The following is a 16,717-nucleotide window of genomic DNA, read 5'->3' on the forward strand; positions in this document are numbered from 1 at the left end:
TATCTATCTATCTATCTATCTATCTATCTATCTATCTATCTATCTATCTATCTATCTATCTATCTATCTATCTATCTATCTATCTATCTATCGAAACATTAGCATTAATTATCCTCTTTCAGCTCTCTGTACAGAATGACCTTATCTTCCTTGTTACATTCCAAACTGCATTCAGATGTCAGCTAACAATAATTTCTGAATATTTGGAGTGCTCTGTGTTCTTCCCCCCGCCTCCACACTGTTTATTTTTTTATGGTTCCTTATCCTCACTCCTCATGACTTATGGGAAACACTGTCACGTGGGGAAAAAAAGCAAAATATTAACAGGTAAGTCTTTGCCTCTCTATTCTTTCACAAAATGTTGTTTCCTGTGTAGTGACATGTTCATGTTCTTTCATTTTTGACAATATTCAGTTCTCACTCACAATTCATATTACCATTTTTCGTGTGTGTGTGTGTGTGTGTGTGCCGGTTTCATGTGTGATGATTTCTGCATGTCGTAAAGGCAAACCACAGCTGACCTGTTCCCATGGAAACTGCTCTGCATCTCTTCAGTCAGCTTCACTCTTCAGGTCTCTCATTTTCATATGATGATGGAAAGTGTTTCTTTTCCTGTTATTACTTATTGCATGTATCAATCAAGTTCAATCAATCAAGTTTATCTTTGTATCACATTCCAGCAAAAAAGCTGCTCCAGGTACTTTATATAATATACACAGGAAATGACAAATTTGCAATTCAGAACATTATTATTTTTAAGAGCACAGCACTTTGCCCCTGCTAAGCAACCTGCTTACTGCCGTGCCACAGCATCTCAACTGGATTTAAGTTCAGACTTTGATTAGGCCACTTTACACTCATGCAGAGATGGACTTGTTGGTGGTTCTCTCACCGCCTCACAGCCAGTAGTTCTCCTGTTGGACTGGAATTGTTTTTCACGTTTCCTTTACAGTTTATTTCTCAATCACTTTTCCTGCATTTCTCAGAACAGAATTGAAATTCTCAAAACTCCTTATTCAATCTTCAAATCATTGTGTCACTGGTGCACATCAAAAAAAAGCTCATTCTTATTACTGTCAACTAGTTGCAAATGCTTTTGCACATCATGAAGGTGATTTTGTCAAATTCTCTGCTTCTTACCTACAATTTCAATTACTTTTGCCATACTGATCAGAATGTATTATAAAAGTGAATTATCTCCACCTCCACAGCATTTAAGCATCATTTCATTGTCTAAGCTTTAACATTGTTCTCATAATATGTCAATCATATTTCTATACATTTCCATCCAACTTTTCTCTAAGTCTGTCCTGAACTGATAAATTGCTTCCAGGTGAATCTTGACTTTGTCCACTGTGGGTAAATGTGTGCTGCATTAGATCAACCAATGATCAACCAGTTTTCTGAAATAGATCAAAGGTCCATCTCATGACCCATCAACATAGTGCATTACAGTTGGACAATAACACAATGTCACATTTCTGACGATGGAAGGACAAGGATTTAGACTGGATCAAGAGTCAGAGAAAAGAAGAGGAGGAAGAGGAGTGAAGTTGTGGTGGAGGAGTTAGAAGGTAAAACAGAAGAAGAGGCTGAGGACAGAAACCTCACAGAACAAGGTCAACTTAAATACAGCTTAGATCTTCTGCCTGAAGTCCCAGAAATGCAAAAATAAACCAGAAGTTCAAAATGAGGTTCTGGGATGTTTGGCTGAAATAGAGAGGAGTGTTTTCAAGGAGATTAAAGAAACTGAACACTTTTTATTATTTTGACTGATGAGACTATGAAAATATATGCTTGAAAATTGTCTTTGTTTTCTTAGAAGAGACACAAATCTGGTAGCTCCTTCCTCCTCAGTCACTGCTGTCTCAGCTACTATTCGAGTTTCTTGTGTGTTTTCCTCTGGAGAGTCAGTTTGTTTGAATTAGTGTTGCTATTTCTTTGGGTAGAGTTCTTTTATTTTTGATCTATTTTATGCCTGATTCTCCTTTACTGGTCAGTCTATCACAGTGACAAAAAAAAAAAATCTGTAAGGAGTTAAATACCTTTTCACAGCGTTGTAAAGATAATGTAAAATAGGACAGTCACTGAAAGTGCAAACTTTGACAAATACAACAAAAGCGTTGCTTCTTACCAGCAAATAAATTCCTCACTGCATTGTTTTAAATCTCCACAGATCAATGTTACAATGAAAAAAACATTCATAAATATTATTTCATCCCACAGGCCTTTGTCACATACTTGCAGAAATAAACCCAGAGATGGGGAAAAAGTGCAACATTGAGGAAACAAATAGTTTGTAGATTGCACAAGATCTGTATCAGCAGTTTAAAAGGAATGGTTATTCATTCCCTTTAACAAATTTTCAGAATGTTCAGTAGACTAAGATATCTAAGTTATTTCTCCCCAAACAGAAATGTTTGTTCTTTAGTTAAGTTATGCAGGAGACATCCTGGCTTCACATTTTTACATCAAACAAACCAGTGATGGAAGAAGTTTATTTAATGTTTATAATATGCTTGAACAAAACCAGAACAAATGAACTTAGTCCAACTGAGGAGTGGAAGGTTCTAACAGACAGCCTGTGATAGCTAACAAAGCTGTGTGCATGACATCCTGCAACAGAGCCAAGGAAAAAATGATGCTGTAGTTTAATCTAAGTATGTTAAAGACAAGCTGTTATCTCGTTCAGTTTACAGTAAGTGGGTTGACAGTTTACAGATAGCTGCAGTATGGATTAAAGAATTTCACCAGTCTGTAATGCACAAGGGAAGGGCAGGAAGGGTTAGCTGGCTGCGGTTTTACAGCATCTATGTGGGCCACGACCTCACATCCTGGATTATTAGCAGGAAACATTTAATATGGACCTGACGGATATGACTGCAGCTGATAAATGCTCCTGGATCATTTTCATACGTGGTGCAAACATTTCCTCTGCTTACTAACTGAAACAGAGTCACACTTAATTGATTCCTGTCTCTCTCTCTTTGCATCAGATGATCTACGTATGTTGAAAAAACAGGAAATAGTTACCGAGGTGGGATGTTGAGAGGGAGAGTTGGAAACTGCATTCTTAAAGAAAATGTCAGATATAGTGATAACAGGAATCTAAGTATTCACTTCCTATCAAATACAAGACTTTCACATTTTATAAATGTTAAAAATATCAATGTCAATCAATGGAAAACATAAAAGAGTTTAGATGGAAGTTTGTTTATTAAAAGATAGTCCAAAGACTTTATTTTACTCCTTTGTCTAATGGGTCTATTGGTCAATATAGATTTTCATTATGGAAAGTAGCATTACATTCTGTTAAAAGGGCTGGTTATGGTGATACTTAGTCACATAATGTCTAACATTATGGGAATCCACTTCTTTTTGCAAAATCATTAAATGTTCTACCAGAAAGATCCTGACTTTACCTCCTGGATTTTATGACAAATCTATTTTTTACCCTTAAATACATTTTCTATGTACTTTGAGTATTTAGGAGTGCAAAAACTTCCAATATATTCTCACCTGGTGCTGTGTAGATATCTTTATATGTTTTTTGGGTTATATTTTTCAATTTGTTCCTTTTATTCTATTTGCTAGGACATTTTCTTGGCTATGAAGTCATCACATTTGCTGTGGAACTGCTAACCAATGTCACGACTTCCAGCTGAACAGTTTTGTGCATCTGACTTTTTTTTCCCCCTCACAGCGAGTTTGTAGTCCAAATTCATTTGCAAGTAGACAAGTCAAAATTTTCAGTTCTAGCGTGTATTAATGCACAGGTTTTCTTACATCAGAACCTCTTCAAAGTGTCTGGTTACATTTGATTTTTCTTTAGAATGTACGAGTTGCTCTAAAATGCCTCAGGTCAGGGTAGACGACTGGTCTGTGGAGCTAGAATAACAAGGAATTCAGATCAAAACAATAATGTTCTACTTTATATAGACCATAAGAAAATTATTCAGATGAGAAAAGGAAATATTTCAAAGCCTAATATATCCACATTAAAACACTACAGATTAGAGCAGTTTTTATGGAATGGAGCTTTCTCAAATATTGAAGCGAAGGTCAAAAAATATTGAAGTGAAATATTTCTATAATAGAAGGGCCAATAGTAGGAGACACGTTTTAACCATCATGATAGGGAGAATGTTGTTAGAATGGGCAGATCGTTTCATTTTGTTGAGTTAAATTGAAATATGTCAGATGGACACTGGGTCTGACCTGTACAGAAGGAGGGGAGTTAGAAGTTATGACATTAATGGACAAATGCATCCAATGCATAAATGCATAAACTGACATTGTTGACTTTCATTACAAAACAAAAACCTAAAAAAACACACACACACACACACGCACACACCTACACAGACACACACACAGGGGAAACAAGACAGACAGTAAACAGTTTCAAACAGGACCTTAGAGTTTTTCTTACTTATATAAATGAACAGATTTTATGGAAGATCTCTGAGCTGACAGAAGCATCAGTGTTTCAAAATCCTGACAGCACCAGGAGCATGTTCCTGACTGAACCGAGCTTATCATGGCCTTCACAACCAGAAGATGAAGCTGTGCAGACTGCATGCGCAAGTTGGTATGTCGGTCTGAAAAACAGTGACGTTATGAGACTTCCTATAGAATTTGCAAATATGTTTTAATTGTATGTTTTATGGAAATTGCTAAAACTGACATTTCTTAATAAAATCCTTTATGATTTTCTAGCATCTGATGTTTTTCGATACACTGAAGAAAGCTAAGGGTCTGTTCCTGCTGTCAGGGGGCTTATGAGCCCCCACATCACCCCACACCCTTCCATCATGACCTTGGATGGAGAAACAACCTCTTGACCATTTTTTTTTTAAAGCTATAAAGGTGTTCCTTCATGCATGGTTTTTGTTCTGAATTGAACATGCAGGCCTGTCCCTGCATGATTTGACAGAGTTGATGCAAGAATGCAGAAATCTGCTTTCCTGAAAGTGTTGCATAATGTTTTCCCAAATAGAGACTGAAGTCAAAATCTGTGTTCAAATTCTATTCAGTTTGACTCACTGTTGTCCATGAGAGACTGTAAACTCACACCACTAACAAAAGAAGCGTCATTGTCCCCTCTGTCGTCATGGTTTCATCGTTACAAATGCCTAGTTTATATTAAAAACTCAATCAAGGCACTTACAAGAAAACTATGCATTTCTTTACTGCTGCAAGATGTTTGAATAAGCCTTAACAGGAGGAGGCTCACAATCAGGAATGTGCAGAGATTCTTCTGAACTGACCCAACAATTAAATGTGCAAGTAGGAAGGGTATATTTAGATTAGACTTTGGTGGATCTAAAAGAATGTGTGTGGGTGAAAGAGAAAGAGAGACAGACAAACAGAGACAGTAGGTAAGGAAATCTCACCTTTAAACCATGTTGCATAAAGTCAGTGGCTCCAAATGTTCAGTTCTCTTCAGAGTAACAGAACTGCTAATGAATCTTCTACATCACAGTGGAGTGGAGAAATGGTGTTCCTCTATTCTTTACAAATTCCTACAGACACTTTAAGACCAAGCCAGAGCATCTCAATCAGATGAAAGCCCAGACTTTGACTAAGCCTCTCTAAAACCTCCATTTTGTTTCTTTTTGAATCACTCACAGGTGCGTATTGGTCTGCATAAACTACAGGAAACCATTTAGGTCCTGGTGCAGCGAAGTGGCCCCAGGCTGTGCTGCCACCGCCGTGTGTGAGTGGAGGTCTGCTGTCCACAAAATAGAAAATCTTTAAAAATCATCAAGATGTTTTTCATTTGTTGTTATTGTTGTTTTCTTTTGTGAGAAATGTGAGTTGTGTCTTTTGGTCAACTGTAGTTTTCAGTGTTTCCATGGAGACTGTTTTTGGGTTCATTAATCGTTATAGATAAATAAAATATGAAAACAGCTGTTTGGGTTTTCTCAGTTTTATCAAACATCAAAATGTGTTTAGTGATCAACAAAATTTCAAGCTTGACAAAAATCAGAAATATTTAACTGTGATGGACTGGCAGACTGGCCAAGGTGACCCTGCATTTTGCCCATTGGCCTCTGGGATGGCACCAGCACCCCTCATGACCCCACCGGGGATTAGCATGTAGGATAATAGATGTATGGATGTATGGATGGATGAAAAGATATTAAAGATGACAAAATACATTTTGATTGCAGTGAAAGTCAAAAACACAGGTGTGGAAATCCCCCACGCTTTGAACAAACATAAGTTGGTGTGTAGCCAAGAAATGTGGAGCAGAAGATGACAAAAACAATGACAAGAGCATGTTTTGATTGGAGGAAGTGGTTTATTAGTTTCTGGTAAACGAACAGGAAGTGTGCCAAGATAAAATGCCATTATTTCCCTTGAGGCTGTCATCTTTGTGAAATCGAGATATACGGTGCAGGTAATACAGGTTACGGCTTCACCATGAGAGACAGACATGTTGTCGTGTTACAGGATTACAGCCCTTTGCTAGAGACAGTAATTTGGCTTCCCATGGCTTCCAAGACCTGCTGCCAAGCAGCAACCCCATAGCATGATCCTGCCACCACCATGCTTCACAGTGGGAGATGTTTATGTGTTTATGGTGATGTGCAGTGTTTGGTCTCATTCGACCAGAGAACTTTTTTCCACTTCCTTTACTGATTTACGTTGTCATTTACAACAAGACAGCCAAAGCCTCTTACAAACATCTTCACGAAAATAGACAAGAGAATAAATGAAAGTTTAAAGTCTGGAATAAAATATCACAGTACTAGTGTTTTTGCAAAATCTGCCACACTGGTAGACCTGGGGGTGTTTCAGAATATTTATGAAATATATAGGATGATATACTTGCATCCTGCAGAAATTTATCTTTTCAACGGTGGGTGACCTCTAACGTGCATATTTATCACTGTACATCTGCTGTTATTGCTACAACTTTTGAAGAGGACAGTGATATGCCTGACAGTAATGGTTGTGATAATGAAGGCTGTGAGAGCTTTTAGAACAGAACTTTGAGACCAACGGCAGGGAATTGGAGGTTCTGCTGTGCTTCTGATTTCAGTCTCCTTTGAGTACAGCTTTACAGTAATTTAGTATAGTTTGAACTGTAATCTGATATAGGTATGTATTGCTATTAAAAGTTATTTGAGGTTGTACTTGCATCTTTATCGTAAATATTGCTGCAATGATTGATGATGTTTAATAGTTTGACAAAACACAACATCTATGTGATTTTTTTGGAGAACTCAGGCAACAGCTGTTGTCTACCTACTCTCTTCATCTCAGCTGCTGAAGCCTGTAGCACTTTCAGCGTTGTCATGGTGACCTGGTCTCCTCTCTCTAATCTCCTTGTTGAGGGTCTCAGGTTGTGAGGACAGCCTGATCCAGGCAGGTTTACACATGGACCAGATTCCTTCCATGTCTTGACGATTCATTGAAATGAACTCCAGGGGAGGTTTCTGTTCATCCACTGACTTTTATTCAATAACTTTCTGTTGTAATGGTAGCCAGGATACTGATGAACCAGTGAATGGACCTCCCAGAACCAGAACCAGTTGTCTTTGTACTCCAATCACTGGAGACAGTCACTGCACTCAGATGATCTTCACTACTAGCACCACCTGGCTGGACCTCTGTTGAAGTAGGTCAACAGTTTTAAAGGGGGGTGAATATTTATGCAATCACTTATTTGATGTTACATATTTTTATTTGTCATTATCTTTGCAAAAAACAGTCTCTGTTTTGATATTTAAGTTCTTCTGTATTTTTAGTTTTGTTTTAAAAAGGCCTAATTTTACCGACCATGATTGAGTTGTAAAAACAATAAAATATCCAAGGGGGTGAATACTTTTTATAGCCAGTATAAATCATATTCAAAAATTCTGCCCAGATGTAGACTTATGAAGACAACTGCAGGTTCCTGCACTCTTTGGCCAGTTGCTCCTGTTTATTGTAATTACACATGATCTTTGTGTTTGTGGCTGCCTTCGTTAAGGCTGACGCTCTCTTCCTGAGAACAACACGCTTCCTTGAGGGATCACTGGGTCCTCACACTGACAAATTGAGAAATGATGCCATGTTGCATCAGATGTGTGTGTCATTTTTTAGAATTCATCTTTATTGCAGAACCCCTGACCATCACTATACATACTCCCAACTATAGAGTTCACAGATGGCAATGGCATTTTAAGAGTTAAATCACAGCATTAGCTGGAGAATACAGAAATACAGCTTGCAAGTCATGATTCAAACAATCATTTCAGCACATCATAAAGCAGCACTTTTAATAGAAAAAAATAACAAAGTGAAAAGCCAAAATAAATATTTTAACAAGTTTCTAATTTGGATCTGTCCTCAGGTCCAAACACGCAGCACACACAGCACTGGCTAAAGCATTTCACAGAACCCATCAGATCTGTTTACATTTTTAACATGTCATTTTTTCCCCCCCATCATCAGTTAGAAAAACCATGTTGACACAGCAGGACTTTAAAGAGAGAGTAAATACAGTGTGTTAATATAGTTTGGTAGATTCAGGACAGAGATCAGTGGAAGTGGGAGGTTTTGTGCTTGACAATCTAATTTTTGTGCTTAGTATTCTTTATGTGTGTTTTGTTCAATTGTGAAGACCGGATTAGTTAAATCCAGCCAAACCTGCATGGAGCTACTCTGCAGAAACTGTGATTTAAGTGGAACAAATTTCTGTCTTCATTCTAGATCTGGCTAAGTTCTTCCTGTTTGTTGTCTGTCTTTAGCAACTTCTAATATCACAGAAGTGGCTTCAGCAGACAAACTGTTTCACAAGTAGCTCTGACCCTTCAATTCTTCTGTTTTTTCATCCAAATGAAGTATTATCCAGCTTTTATACTGGCTCTAAAAGACTGCCTGACCTTAGACATTTCAGTAACAGCTATACAATTTGACCTGGTCAAATTACTGTCTCCAGCAAAGGGCCGCATTTTAAAATAAATAACAACAATAAGAAAACTGACGATGGCAAAGATCAGATTTAAATTAATGCAATTAATTTATTTGTACACATTTGCTACTAAAAATAAACAGTCATGCTTGTCATAAATCCTGGGAAAATGAATGCTTAATAAGACATTCACCACATGTACAAGGCAAAAATCCCCCTCACTTATTTACTTGGTTACTTGCCTCATAACAAGTGGCTTCCAGTGAATCACCTCAAGACTCCAACTTATAGGAAACAATAATAAAAAAACAGTATAAAATAACTCCTAGCCTGATGCTAGCCTGAAGCAAGCCCTATAATACATGTCCCTTTATGTTAAATTAGAATAAATTAAAAGCTTTCTAGAAACACAAAAATATTTTATCCCAGCATAATATGTAATATAATAAATGCAAAATATAAAATATATCAATATATCATATACCAATATGCAAAGTTTACATATTAGATTAGTGGGTAACACTTTATTTGAAGGGGTCTGCATAAAACTGACATAATATTGTCATAAACATAATAAAACACCAGTTACAAACACGAAGGAGTGTTCATGAATGATTATGGTCATGAAGTGACATTTGGTAAATAATGACACTTTTAATGGATTTTGAATTCTATTTTTAGTACAATTTTGCATTAAAAGTGTCATTATTTACCAAATAACACTTCATGACAACAGTGATAAACACTCATGAAGACTCCTTCATGTTCATAACATGAACATGCACACCCCTTGAAATAAATTGTTACTGATTAGTGTAGTTTATTTGCATCAGTGTTGAGGCAGCTGTTAGTGAAAAGAAAATGTAGAAAAGAAGCTAACCTGTTCCTGAGAAGGTTCTACTCAGTACTACAGAGGTGGATTATTAAAGCATAAACCTGCACTGGTGTGATCAATCTTTATTGAAGCAACTGTGTCGATGGACTCAGGAGCCACTAACTATCTGACCAATCATCGAACACAAGCTGAGCTCCAAAGAATGACTGGTACTCATTTTTAGGCATAAAGTCTGGGTGAGAAGAAGTTACATGTAGTTTGTCATTAGTATCCAGCTTAAATGTGCCAGATGTGAACAGAGATTTTTTTACATAATCTACATTATCCTTCTTGTAATCATTGCAAAACACTGTATCCTCTGCTGTCAAAAGCGGTCGGTCCTCATTGTAACTTTGTTGGTAGACTGTCACAAAGCTAGAGAGCACCAGGAAATGTTTACCAACAAAGTGACTGGTGTCAATCTCATACAGGGTCTGCAGGAAGACTCTGTAGAAGCCCTTTCTGGGCACCACCAGACTCCCGTTGTAGTATCTGAAACCTCCATCAATGTACGCCCGTCCCTCTTCGTGTTCCCAAAGAAGATATTTTCCATTCGTGATGTTTCCGTATGGAACTGAAAGTGTGGACAGAAACACAAAATAGGATTGGAGAGCTTTCTTTTTGCAGGTAAAACATCTAATATTTCATGCAAAATTAAGGAAGAGTCAAAGGAAAGAACAGAACTCCTCTGGCAACCAAGAGCAAAAGGTTCAATAAGATCAAACTCAATATTATCTGGTTTGTACTGGTTATGCATCCATCACACTATTAGGTTTATACACATGATGCTGAAGCATATCTAGTGTGGTCATCCAGCTCAGTGGCTGTCATGGTATCAGAAAAAATAGTGGCAGGCACCACTGCTGTTTGCTTAAAGCTGCAGTAAAGTTTATGTTTTTTACATATTTGTTAAAACTGTCACCATGTCATGACAGTATATCATGAGACAGATAATCTATGAAAAGACAGATCTCCTCCACCCCCTCCCTAAGCTATTATTGCTGTCTGAAGAAATGCAAAAACAACTAATCAGAAACAGGAGGAGGGCTTCTAATTGGCTACTGTCGGATGATCTGATAAAGATCGACTCACCTCAGCATATCAAACCCTTAAAGTGGCTGAGACATCGGGGAAGACGAGGGGGGAAACACTTTTACTAGAATATGTATATCATAATTTCATGCCTTTATTATCTTACTGTCTTATTCTTTTGTTCCAAATCACTGGAAGAGTGAGAGTGAAACATGAAGGGATAGTCTTAACTGTTGACTGTGTAGTATCTGGCTGAAAAGAAACTAACTCAGCAGATTCCTGGGGAGGGAGGAACGTGGCCTATCGCCCAGCTGCAATCTAATAGTACATGATTTAAAAATGGTCGAAAGGGACTTTCCCAAAATAAGAAGTTAATTTCTGGAGACATTTCCAAAACACCTATGTGTGTATGTCAGAAGGCACGACATGACCTAGATAATCTCCAGAGTACATTACCTCAACATTTCAGTGTTATTCTGTAAGACAGTCATGTCTGGGCTAGGCTGTGTTAAGACACTTTATTATGAATACTAAAATAGTTCCTTATCAGGCACACAGAAATGGGGAGAGGCCAATAAATAAGAGAAAACCTGAAGAGTCAGTGTCAGGGTTGCTGGGTCTGCTTACAAACGGAAACCCAGAAAAATCCTCCTTCCCTCCCGTTTAAGCCTGTAAAACATCATTACCTGTCAACATAGCGATCGGAAGCCTCTGTGCACTTTGAGGTTGTTGCAGCTTTTCAGGAACACCTAAGACAAAGATACAGAATATATTGCCTGTAACAAATGATGTGTGAAACAAAAACAGACTTCAGCATCAACCTTTCACCAAACAACACATTTACCTGATGACTGGCTGTCAGACTGGGACTTGGTCTGCAAGAAAAAACAAACACAGACTTTGTTAAAACAGGAAAACAGAATCAATTTCTAAATTGGCGCTAAAAAGATCCTGTGGCTGTGTAACAGGCGGTTCTATTTAAAGCCTGACCAACCACACTGCAGCTGGTTTATGGTGCTAAAGTACAGCTGCAGCATGACCTCTAAAACATGCAGAGTCTGAGATAGCAATAGTATACAAGAATGTTGTTGAAGTTGTGCCCTGCAGCAAAACGACCTTTATATTACAATAAGTGTAGCAAACCTTTATTATTTCAACCCAGCACTTTATATAAGGCAAATACGGTTTGAATAAGAAAACTCTGGGAGGAATACTTGGCTCCTGTAGAAAGCCTGGCTGCTTTTAATGTGTTAAAAAACTGTGACAAGAATGGAGTCTAGTTTTCCTGGACTGAACATACGAAGGAGGAAAGATTTTTTCAGAATTCCGTCATGCTTTTAGCAGCAGGAAATTATTTTAGCAAAGCAGAACCACCTGCACTATCTTCCATGAACCTTTTCTGTGGTTTCCCTCCATTTCTCCTCCACTGACAGTTTTATAAACAAAATCCTGTGTCTAATATTTTCACAATCCCTGCTATGCACATGTCCAAAATATTTAGGCTTTGCTTGTCTAACTTTATGTCTAATCTGCTCCATTTTTTTTATTTTGCTCAGGAATCAGCCAGTGGATTACACTTTGGTGCCTTAATGGGGATACACATGTAAACATGGAACTTCCTGTTCGATTCACCAAAAATAGAAAAAAAAAAAATAAATAAATCAAGTAAGTTGTACTAGCTCCTTATTTTGGAGCCAACGTTTATTACATTTAACTTGTAACATAAAGTAAAGTTTACACAAATGAATCTGTTTGCTTTGTAGTACTTGGAGAGAAAACAGGGTTTGGTTAAAATCCAGACTAACAGGTCAGACCTCAAAGAAAACCAGAAATCAGCAAAGGCCAGTAAAAACCTGATCGGGGCATAACTACCTACTGCTTGAATGAGAATTTATGTCTCCCAAAAACAATATGTTATATTAGTCTACCTTTAAATGATCCCATGTTTTAAGGGTTTGTTAGTTGTGATGTGAACAGCTTGCCAAACCCACTCTACCAATGTTAAATAGCATATTCTGCTCATGACTGGGAAACATTTGTATGATTGGATGACTGAAGTTTAAGGATACAACACATGTCGGCTTACTGAATTTATTCACTTAGCAAACAGGAACCTTAGCAGAATGTCAGAGAAGCGTACAACTGCAGCAGACTGGCACCTTGTCATCCTGCTGATTATCAGCTTTTTCACACATTACTGACGGATGCCATGTTATTCCTCAACAGGGATTAGTAATAAATCAGCAAATATAGTTTTGTTTGGTCACCCTGGAACATGTGTATTGACCAACTTGGTCTCCACTCATTTATCTTATTGAAACAGGTTACAGGATCACATCTCCACATCTGCACTGAGATTGTTTCAAATGATGGCAAACCTTGTTTATCCAGAAAGGCACTTACTGCCCCACATCATCACACTGCCTTCACCAGATGCTGTCAGGCATTGGCAGAGAGGATTCTTAATGGGCAGAGCCCACGTTATCAACAGAACTGCCCTAGCCACAAAATGCATAAACCAAATAAATGTGGCACCATTTCAGTGTGTGCTGTAAGGTCTACTGCAAGTATTACAGTTACAACAAAGGAAAAAAATGGATTAAACATACACCATAGAGACCGACAATGAAGAGAGAGTGAGGAAACTCGGGACTTCCCCTCTAGGCTGAATTGCCTTTTCTCTGGGCTGAACCGGCTCCGTGGGGCTCAGTCCACCAGGTCATAACAACCCACATCTACAACCGGCACGTGCATGTAGAGAAAGTTTATGCTAGGTGAAGTTCTTGTCTCAGAGTGCTGTCAGCAAAAAGCGACCTAAATTTAATACATACTGAAACCATATTCATCCTGCACGAGGGAACACACCTTGACCTCCCTGCTGACAGAGCTTGTTCACCAGTTGCGCACTTTGAAAAACTTAAGTTTGCACCCTGCTGTACTGTCAAACGCGTACACAGCAGCTGCTGATAATATATTAAATATGAACAATTACCTGACTGTCAGTAGCACAGCCACACGGCCTCTCTAGTCTGAACGTAAGGAACACCGCCAGAACTCCGCAAAGCAGCAGAAGGAGCGCCGCTGCCACAAACTGGGCCATCCGTCGTCGGTGCCTTTCCCTCTGGAGCTGAATGTGGCGGCTCTTCTTGCACCGAAGGCCTGCCTCTGCCTCTGCCTCTGCCTCTGCCTCCGCTCCTCCCTCATAGTCACACCGGTAGCTGTTCTCCTCCTCCATGTCTTGTGCCCTCCTATTCGCGGACCAAGTCCCGACTGTCTGCCACAACCTCCATTTATCTGCTCTTTCGCCCACGTTGAAAGCCGCGCTCCATTGAAAAGAGTCTCGATTAAAAATGAGTTTCACCAAGAGTAGAAAATCACACCAGAACTTCCTGTTTCTGAGGGCTTTCATGTTCCCGGAGTATGTAAAAACAATCTGTCTGGTTGGAATGAAAATATATGCGCGTGGTAAGAACATCCCCATAAACAGAGCAAAGTCCCTGTAAAGGCACTCCAACTGTCCTGTTACTGAAGACACATTTAGAGCTGCCTATCCCTGCAGATTCACATTGGTTAGCTTCTAAAAAGACCGTTTAATTAATATAAAGAAAATTAACTACTCTCTCATTTAACATAGTGGACATCTATTCTGATCCAATTATTCATGTTTGTGGGGTAAAGGCGGAATTAGCCGTTTTATAGTTACAGACATCAATGGTTCTCTTCTTTGCGTCTTTTGTAAGGCCTCATTTTAGCTAAATGTTGCAGGCACTCCTCACTTAATCTTTCAGATGATTCCCAGCTGCAGTCATTTCAAAGCTTGTTTGTTTTGAGAGCTATAAGTTTGGCTGACTTGTAGATGCCATTTTCTCTCCTGGTCTTGACTTGGGTTGTACAGTCAACCTTTATATGAAAATAAAAACAATCTCTGTGAAATATTTGAAGAGAACCATTCTCACAAAGCATTTAACAACACATTTGTATAAATGTTTTTAATGTTCAGGTGCCTGCTGCTATATTAGTGTACATGTATCATATTTCCCAAAACCATGAACAAAGATGTCTGGTTGTCATAAGAGCATGGTGACCCAGAAGTCTGTTCCTGTCTGCTCATACAATGTCTTATTGAGTTGGTTTCTGACCCACACACATAGATTTACAAAATATTTTTTCATAGTAACTCTCCACTTATAGTTTTTAGCACAGTGGATGTCTGTTGATTTGTGGCCCTCAGCAATGAGTCGGAAGGGTTTTTTTTTTTTTTTTTTTTTTTTTTTTTTTGCCAAAAGTTAAATAAAAAGAACATTGTTACCCTTCTGGTATTAGCATGTGTTTTCCTTTGCTTAGCCCACAGACACATTTGTACTAGATGCAAGCTGGTTGTGTTTCATAGACAACACCAAGTAGTTCGCTCTATCTTCCATTAATAACCGCTTCTGATACTTTCTTCTTCTGGTCGCCATGGGTACGTTCACTGTTCATCCGCCAAGACATCCTCTGGACACATTTTGTGATGTCACTGCATACACCATACAACTCCCATTCAAAATAGCATTCTTACAAATACCTGAAAAAGAAAATAAACAGTGTGTTCAATTCAAAATGAAACAAATGACAAGTAAAATTGGATTATTCAAATCTGAGATGTGTTTCTCCTTGTAAAAAAGCCCATTTTAATGATTTCAAACTGTTTGCTATTAAACATATCAAACCAATAGAATGGATCAGACTGTGTTGTTTCATGAAGTATTTTCATGAAATTTTCAAGTATACTATGTTTAAACAAATAACAGATATAAGACGTGTAAATTAAACGTCAGCCTGTTAGTTGAGTACCTGGTTATGTTTAAGTGCTGCAGAGAGTTAGGCTCAGCAACAAAATACTCCTCTGAAAACCTTCTGGTACGACGATGTGGAAAATGTGGGAATAAGGAATAATAATAAATGTGGGAATTTTGTTTTAAGAAAAGCAAAATGTCCAAGTCTCTGAAAGTAAAATATCAACATCCAAAGGATAAAAACTAACACACATTTATTCTTAAACCAACAGATTTCCTTTCCCAAACTATGTAAAACAATAACCTGACCAAATTCTTCAAATTCACCAGGTTTGCTTTCTAAACTTGCGGTTGTGCTTTACATCTGCTCAAAACAAATGTGAGGTAACAAAACCACAAACCAGCGACCGTGTCGTTTATCCTGAAAACACATAAATATATCTAAAAAAATAAAATGCTCACAATACAGGACCCATCTGAAGTTTATTGTTCATCCTTTCTAATGTTTTAACGCTTTGTGATGTTGCAGGAAATGCTGTTATAAACTCCAGCATTGTCTAGTAAATGTAAAAGAAACTGAAAGGCAAGAATCACTTTGTTTAACAGTGATTGTTTTAACCGTCTGAAACAGGGGTGTCCAAAGTCGGCCCTCGACGACTGACTTTGGACACCCTTGGTCTAAAACATCTGTCCACTTTGAAAACAGAAGTAAAAAGTTGCTGCTTTCAGCAAACTGTTCTTGACGTCAGTCAATGTTTGCTGAGAGATGCACTGGCCACATGTGATGGATGACGCAAAATGAAAAAAATACCAAAAAAACAAAAAATAGGGAAGAAGTTTAATCAGGTTCATGGAGGTCCAGTAGTTGTTAGCTGTGATTATGGCGCTGTCGGTCTGGAGTAGAAAATGAAAGGAACCAGAGATGCAAATCCTCAGATGTCTGCTGCTTTTTAACCGATGTTGAGGTTCTGCTCCTGTCTTTGAACTACAATAGTCACTGCTTTCAGACGTGCTTTCATAGGAGCTCAGCAAAAGGGCAAATCTCCACAAATAATATGTGGTTAAAATATAGATCATGATCAGAAACTGAAATATTCCAGAAACTGAAATGGCCTACCTCAGGACTAG

The 16,717-nt window shown here is 38.2% G+C and overlaps 1 protein-coding gene across 1 annotated transcript; it reads right to left on the minus strand.

Annotated features, from left to right (window-relative positions):
• Window positions 1–8,080: 8,080 nt before the first annotated feature.
• On the minus strand, window positions 8,081–14,486 carry LOC103141916 (tumor necrosis factor ligand superfamily member 15-like). Its single transcript, XM_007557738.2, has 4 exons — window positions 13,807–14,486; window positions 11,659–11,689; window positions 11,501–11,563; window positions 8,081–10,356 (listed from the first exon to the last, which is right to left on the minus strand). The coding sequence occupies exons 1-4, from the start codon at window positions 14,293–14,295 to the stop codon at window positions 9,902–9,904; spliced, it is 1,038 nt and encodes a 345-aa protein (XP_007557800.1). The 5' UTR covers window positions 14,296–14,486; the 3' UTR covers window positions 8,081–9,901.
• Window positions 14,487–16,717: the final 2,231 nt, after the last annotated feature.

Source organism: Poecilia formosa, unplaced genomic scaffold (genome assembly GCF_000485575.1).
Source record: "Poecilia formosa unplaced genomic scaffold, Poecilia_formosa-5.1.2 Scaffold91, whole genome shotgun sequence".
Classification (NCBI taxonomy): Eukaryota; Metazoa; Chordata; class Actinopteri; order Cyprinodontiformes; family Poeciliidae; genus Poecilia; species Poecilia formosa.